This window comes from Quercus lobata, chromosome 7 (genome assembly GCF_001633185.2).
Source record: "Quercus lobata isolate SW786 chromosome 7, ValleyOak3.0 Primary Assembly, whole genome shotgun sequence".
Classification (NCBI taxonomy): Eukaryota; Viridiplantae; Streptophyta; class Magnoliopsida; order Fagales; family Fagaceae; genus Quercus; species Quercus lobata.
Genome location: NC_044910.1, coordinates 2,786,221 through 2,793,698, shown reverse-complemented (window position 1 = coordinate 2,793,698; position 7,478 = coordinate 2,786,221). Strand labels below are relative to the sequence as shown.

The window sequence follows — 7,478 nt, the reverse complement described above, 5'->3', positions numbered from 1 at the left end:
ATAACTCCAACACCCCTAGTTTCTTTAAGGTATGATTTTTTGTTTCCCTTTGTGTTTTGTGTTAAAAGTTGGGATTTTGTTCTTTTTTTTGTTAGAGTTTTATGTAGAATGCTGTTATCTGGATTCAAGCATCAAAGATTTTCCTTTTTGGTTTGTTTGATTATTATTATTAATTGTTAGTTTTCTAATTTCTATGTTTGATTTTTTAGGTCATGGATTCCTCCACTAATGCTCCCTTTGTTTATACACAAGCGGATGGTGCTCCTGCCACTGCCACCCAAGAGGCTGCTGCTGCAACCCAAGCTGAAGCTACTAATGGTGAGTTGCCCCTAGTTCCACCTAGTGTAGTGAGTAAGACTGGTACTGGTAGTGGTAGGAAAAAGTCTTTAGCTTGGAATCATTTTGAAAAAGTAAAGGTAGACGAGGGTGTCACTATGGCTGTATGTAATAATTGTAAAAAATCATATCTGGCTAATAGTAAGAGTTATGCTACTAGTAATTTGTTAGCTCATGTGACAATCTGTCCTAAGAACCCTAATAAAGAAGATAAAGGGCAGAAAACATTAGCTTTTGAACCCAAAAATGATGGAGATGAAGGGTTCAAACTTGTGTCAACAACTTTTTCTGTTGAGGCTTCTAGAAAGGCACTAGCTGAAATGATAATAATTGATGAGTTGCCTTTTAGGTGTGTTGAGGGTTATGGGTTTAAGAAATATGTAACTACCTTACAACCTAAGCTTCGTCTAAAAGATATTCCATCTCGACAAACTGTGGCTAGAGATGTGATTGGAATTTATAATAGTGAGAGAGAGAAGCTAAGGAAATCCTTGAAGGGTTGTAGGGTGTGTCTTACTACGGACACATGGACTTCTCAACAAAATTTGAATTATATGTGTCTCACATGTCACTTTATTGATGATGCTTGGAAGTTGCATAAGAGAATTTTAAATTTTTGTCAAATTGAAGATCATAAAGGGGAGACTATAGGTAGAAAGATTGAGATGTCTTTGCGTGAGTGGGGTATTGATGGCATATTCACTTTGACAGTGGATAATGCTAGTTTCAATTTAACCACATTTAAATTTTTACAAACGGTAACAAAAGATTGGAATGGGATAGTTTTAGGAAATGAGTTAATGCACATGAGGTGTTGTGCTCATATCCTGAATCTCATTGTTGGGGAGGGTTTGAAAGAAATTGATGCATCTGTTACGAGGGTGCGTGAAGCTGTGAGATATGTGAAGTCCTCGCCCAATAGAAATCAAACCTTTAGGAATTTTATGGAGAGGTTAGGTATGGAGTCTAAGAGTCTTCTTTGTCTAGATGTACCTACTAGGTGGAACTCAACTTAACTTATATTAGAAACTGCTGAAAAATTCGAGAAAGTATTCCTTAGGATGGACTTTGAAGATGATGGTTATTCATCATATTTTAGGAGCAAGGAAGATAGTGGTGGTTTGGGATCTCCTTGTATAAGTGATTTCCAAAATTGTAGGGCATTTGTGACTTTCTTAAGGCTTTTTTACAATGCAACAAAGAAGTTCTCTGGCTCTTTGTATGTGACCTCAAATGCCTTTTTTGATGAGATCTTTGTTATTCAGGAGAGTATTTCTCATTTAGTTAAATCCCAAAACACCCTCTTGAAAAACACAGCCACAAACATGCAAATTAAATTTGAGAAGTACTGGGGGGAAGGTGATAAAATTAATCCTCTTTTGTATGTGGCTGTTGTTCTTGATCCACGAAAAAAATTGAGGTTTTTGAAGTTCTCTTTTTCTGAAATTTATGGGAATGAAGTGGGGAATGTGATGGTTGATAAGGTGAAAGCTCTTTTGATGAAGTTGTATACTTTTTTCTGTTCTGTTAATTCCCCAAATGTGCAAGAACCAAGTGGGGGTGAGAGGACACCAACGGTAGGTGATGCAAGTGATCCATATGTGATGGTTCACTCTCGATATGAGCTTTTCTTAGAAGCTGAGCAATCTATAGGTTGTAGTAATGAGGTTGACAAGTATTTAGCTGAAAATTGTGATGGTAGAAAGGATGTGAATTTTGAGGTGTTGGGGTGGTGGAAGGACAATTCTAGTAGGTACTCAATGTTGTCCAAAGTGGATAAGGATGTGCTGGCTGTACCAGTTTCGACTGTTGCATCTGAGTCAGCATTCAGCACCGGAGGCCGCATTGTTGATCCATTTCGAAGTTCTCTCTCTCCTCTCATGGTTCAAAACCTTGTATGTGCACAAAATTAGCTTCAAGCCACAGTACCAATTTCTCATTGCCAATCAAGGGAAGAGGTTGAGGCATTGGAGGGGGAATTTCATGATTTAGGTAATATGTTTAAATTCTAGAACCTATAGTCTATGTCTCATGTTCAAACAAAATTTAATATGTTGTATTTATTTCCTTTTCTTTTCTAGTTTTAAATCAACAGTCATCATCAAGTGCATCAGCAAGGACCAGTTCCAAATTGGGTTCTAGCTTAGGCAAACGACCCATAATTAGTGTTGAAGATTGATAACTGACTTAGTATGTTACTGCCTTTGGCCTCTTACTGTTATAAGATTGCTGGCTTGCTACCCTTTATATTTGGTCTTGTATTTGGTAGTAATGTATTATTTGTTAAATATTTTTTTGTCTTTTGTAGGTGGAATCACTTATTTTGTAAAGGAGACAGAACCTTTTGGGAACATTTTGGAAGCTTTTTTGTAAATTGCTTTTCTAACAATACTAGTCTCAATGCTTATAGGAAAGAAATCCTAGGAATCATATAGGTTTTCTTTTATATTAGTTATAAGCTTGAGAATTTGTCATTTAATGTTTGGGAAAAGCTTTTTTTTTTTTGAAATACCTGTGATATTTTATAATTTGTAATTAATTATATTGCTGGGAACATTGTATAGCCAGCAAGGTTGCTGCCTTATGATTTACTGCCTTGTGGAAACATTGATTTTACTGCCTTCTTATAATTAATCACTTGTTGTGTGGTTGTTGGAATGGAAATACACATTTTGTGTATTGTTTTGCTATTTTTTCCAGGTTATTTGTTGTGGTAATTTTTGGGTAGTCAATGTGGCTGTTTAACAAGTCACAAGTGGTGAAAATAGGATTTTGTGTGTTACTTGTATTGTGCTCTTTGTTTAGGTTTTACAATATATATTGATGAGTTTAGTTTTTGTGGTCCATGTGTGGATGCTAAACGGATGTTGTAAAAATAGGTTTATTTTGTGTTGTTGTGGGGTATTTTGTTCAGGATATTTAATGCTTAACAGGTGGTAGAAATTGGCTTATTTTGTGACCTTTGGTGAGGTTATTTTTCCAGGTGAAGTTTTTGTTCTGAAGGCCCAATATATTTGGAAGTGAAGTTGCTTAATTTAAGTTTAGTTGAAAGCCCCATTTTTTAAAAAAAAATTAGGGAAAACGGAGGCCCAATCTCTTTTATATGGAAAGTTCAAAAATTATGACACCCAAATAATTTTTAAAACTGCCAACTCCTTAATTTGGGCTAAAAGGGCTGATAAAATTTTACCAACAAAAATTTCATAGAAGTTCAAAAACTGGGCCCATATTAATGGCCCAATCCGCCTAACCGACAACTCCGACCCGCCCATCCGGTGACCCGAGGCACCGGATCCGACCCGACTATTCAGTCGAATACGGGTCTAAGATTCATCCACCGGATTCAAACAGGTCGAGTTCGGTTCAGGCCCAAACCCGAACCGACCCGACCCGTGGACAGGCCTAACTAAGACTATTTTTAGAGACTTGTCCATGCTACGGGGAGTATAGTCTACAAGGCTTAAGGCTAGAAGCATTTGAGATATATATATATATATATATTTAAGCGATTGGAAAAGTATAACTTGAACAGTTCTTCCCCATATAAAACCTACACGTATCCAGTAAAACAGGTCAGGATTTCTTCACCCAATCTGAACCTTTTTTTTACCTGGTGCAAAAATGAGTTAATTTGTAACCGATTTGATTTTTTTGCAAGTCAACTCGACCGGACTCGCAACCTAACCTGTGACCCAAACTATTTTTTCAAACTATTTTTTTGGTAGATAAAATAAAATAAAGACAATATTAATTTAATTTTTTGTTGTTAACTTTAAGAAAAGAATTGAGATCTTTACTTAACTGTATGTAAATGAATTGAAAGATAAATTGTTGAGGCATTCTGTAATGAGTAAATATTTTTAGATATTAAATAACAAAGTACATGCTAAGATAATATGATTAAAGGAGAGTTAAAAATATATATTTAAAATTATAAACATGTATGAGAAACATTCATAAGTTTGAAAAAACTAAAACCAAAGTTTTAATGAAATTAGCATAATTTAGGAATGCTTAGGTCTATTTTTTAACAATTCATGTCTAAAATAAACGTTTTTTCAAAATAAATTATGACATTTCTTAGAGTGTATATTGCTTAACATTGACATAATATTCATAAAAAAGACCATATATAAATAAGTAAACAATCAAACTTTAACATTTATTATCAAATTGAAAGAGAGCGCCAACCACAATTGATAATAGATTATAAAATTAGTTTTCAAGATTATAAATTTCTTATATGCTTTTATTCTTTGTCAAATTAGTTTTATGTTTTGGAATGTTAATATCTTGTAGAAATGAAAATTGTGTATTTGATTTGTTATCTTTTGTGCTATTTTGTTTTGGTTAGTAATGTTGGGATTTGTGTGATTTTAAAATTATTGAACAAGTAATAATTTGTTTGGCTAAGCTCATTGTTGATATGAGTGGAGAATAAAAGTAATACATTTTACATCACGTAATTTGCTGCGTGACATTTTAAATAGCAAATACATGTTTTCTTTACTAAAAAAAAAATTCCTGTGAAAAATACAAGTTAACCTGATCTAATTTGCAATTTGATTAAGCTGATGCAGCTCACCCATTTTCCATGTCTATGACGTATCACTCTGTTTTTGTGGTTGGGCACAAAGGGGAAGAGATAGTCATGCGATAATGTTATTAGCTTCAAGTGGATAAATTTGTTTTTGTGGTTGGGAACAAAGGGGAAAAGAGAAAGTTACGCGATTATGTTATTAATTTCACGTGGATAACTGATCCATACGATATGTTAGGAGCTTTACAAGTTGCTAATGATGGCATGAGGAATTGGAGTACTTGGATAACATCAGGCCAGTCACATGGCTCAATGTTTTCTCAAGACACCAATGGCTCCTCATGCCTATCTAGTGAAGCTCCTAATTGGTCTTTGAGGGAGACAAGCTCGATCTCCCTTTTGGATTCAAATTGATGAGCATGATGAGAGGCAACATGTGAAAGCACCTTGCTCCACATGATGCCCCAAGGCCATGGCAGAGGAGGGTCATGGTGGGCAGAGACAGATTTTGATGATGGGCAACAGCAGGTGGTGCTGACCCTACGTGTTAGTGCACAACATGGTGGCTTGGTTAGTGGTTGTTTTGTATGTGGGCTTGGTGGCTTGGGTGCAAGGCAGTGCTGGGCTGCTGTGATGATGATATGATGTGCAAGACATGGGCTGGTTGGTGCTGACTAAATGCATGGACTTGTATGAGTGCGCTAATGGCAGTTACTTAGCGTGCTGCAGATGGACATGTTATATGGGCTGTGATGCTAATGAGAAAGGCTTGGGCAGAGGGCCAAGACTTCTAAAACATGGTGGAACTATCATGTGTGGGCTGCTGGAACATGGGCAGAAGCCCCAGGATGATATGCTGACTAATGGGCTGGCATGTGCAAAGTGTGCATCGACAGTTATCAACAGTTACCAAACAGTTCCTGACTTTGTGGATGTTCAGACCTGCTGTGTAGGGGCTGGAAACGTGGAAAGCAGGCCAAAGCAGCCTCAGTTGAAGGTGTCCTAAGTCAGACCACATGTGGCAGCAAGTCCTGGACAAGGGGCAGTTACTTGGCAGTAAATGCTGTGACAGTTAATTCGGTATATTTATCCTAGGCTGTTTGGGTTGTCAACAGCAGAGTGTATTATTTTGCTTAGAGAATTTCATGTGTATTCTCCAAACTTCCTTTGTACTTGATATTGAGTAATAAAGGTTGGGGTTGGTGCCCTGTAAATACTATATGTGCTGTGTGTGTGTGTGTGTGCATTCCCTTAATAGATCTATTCTAAGTGTTCCTGCAGTGTGTGAGTTTGAAGTGTTGGCTGAGACTAAGTCAGTCAACTTAGTGCCATCACAGGCAGAAAATTTAAGAGAAAAATTGACCCTGTGACACGATAGAAGCTAGGAAAAGTAACTCCAAGTCTCCAACAAAGAAAGTTGTACTACAAACTCAACAAAAAAAATAGGTTGCCTGAAAAAAATAGGTATTTTATGCCATTTTCTTTTGGATGCATTAAACATGCAGTGAGCATATTAAAATCATTAATCAACCATAACACTTTTTTTTATTACAATACACATAAAATGTGCAAAGTACGATCATCATAATAGTAATGAGTCAATTAATCTCACCCTCCCCATTCCCCAATCTCTATATATGCCGATTAGTTAGGGATGGCAATAGGGCGGAGCATGGCCGAAAGATAGGGTCTTTGTCTCCGTCCCGCATGGTTTTGTTTTATCTCATTCTCGTCCCGTCCCGCATGACAGAAAAAACTTTCTCACCCCATCCCTGGCCCTTGGGGCCCTGCAAATCCCCGCCCCACCTCGCAAAACTTTACTCTCTGTTAATTTACCTTACAATTAGTATAGTTTTTTTAATAAAATCTATTTCATTAATAAAAATATACTAAAAATTATGACTAAATTTATTTGAGCAAATCATCTATAACACCCATAACACTTTTGCGTGCAAGCAACTAATTCCTCTCCAAATAGGTGGTTAATGGGTGGGTCTTAAATTCATCTCCAAATATAGTTCACAGCTGTGATCTGTCTATATATGACAATTCGGCTTATTTTGTGCTTTGCCGACAGAGGCCCACCAAGAGGCTTTAGCACATATTGTCACAGACTAGCTATCAGAATATCTGCACCTGGGGAAGTGATAAAAGTTGAATTGCAACTGGACACTGTAAGACCCACTCCTAGCTATCAGAATATCTGCACCTGGGGGATTATCCATAAAATCATGGACTTGGCTGGGTCATCACGATAGTGATATACGTCTAAAAGTAAATATATGTCATCATTTTGAAAGTTTCAATGCAACTAGATAGACCCGTATCTTATCCTAAATTATTTACCCATTTTCTTTATTCAAAAAGATTTATATATATATATATATATATATATATTATTTTATTTACAGGTGGTTGAGGAGAATTTGGACTCATGAATGTTTTGATAAACTGAAACTTTATTAACAATATAAGGTAGTGTATAATCTAACCTGCAAGCGTCCAAGATAGGAGCAGGTAATTACAATAGAAAATAACTTCAAAAGAAGCAGCAAATTTGGCAACAACATGAGCTATGAGTTTAACAATCTCCTAACCCAGC

General features: G+C 36.3%; 1 protein-coding gene across 1 annotated transcript; it reads left to right on the top strand.

The window, feature by feature from the left end:
• The first annotated feature begins 212 nt into the window (after nucleotides 1–212).
• Nucleotides 213–1,352, top strand: LOC115953265 (zinc finger BED domain-containing protein RICESLEEPER 2-like). The gene has a single exon (XM_031070858.1). It carries the CDS (start codon nucleotides 213–215, stop codon nucleotides 1,350–1,352), a length of 1,140 nt encoding a protein of 379 aa, XP_030926718.1.
• The last annotated feature ends 6,126 nt before the right edge of the window (nucleotides 1,353–7,478 follow it).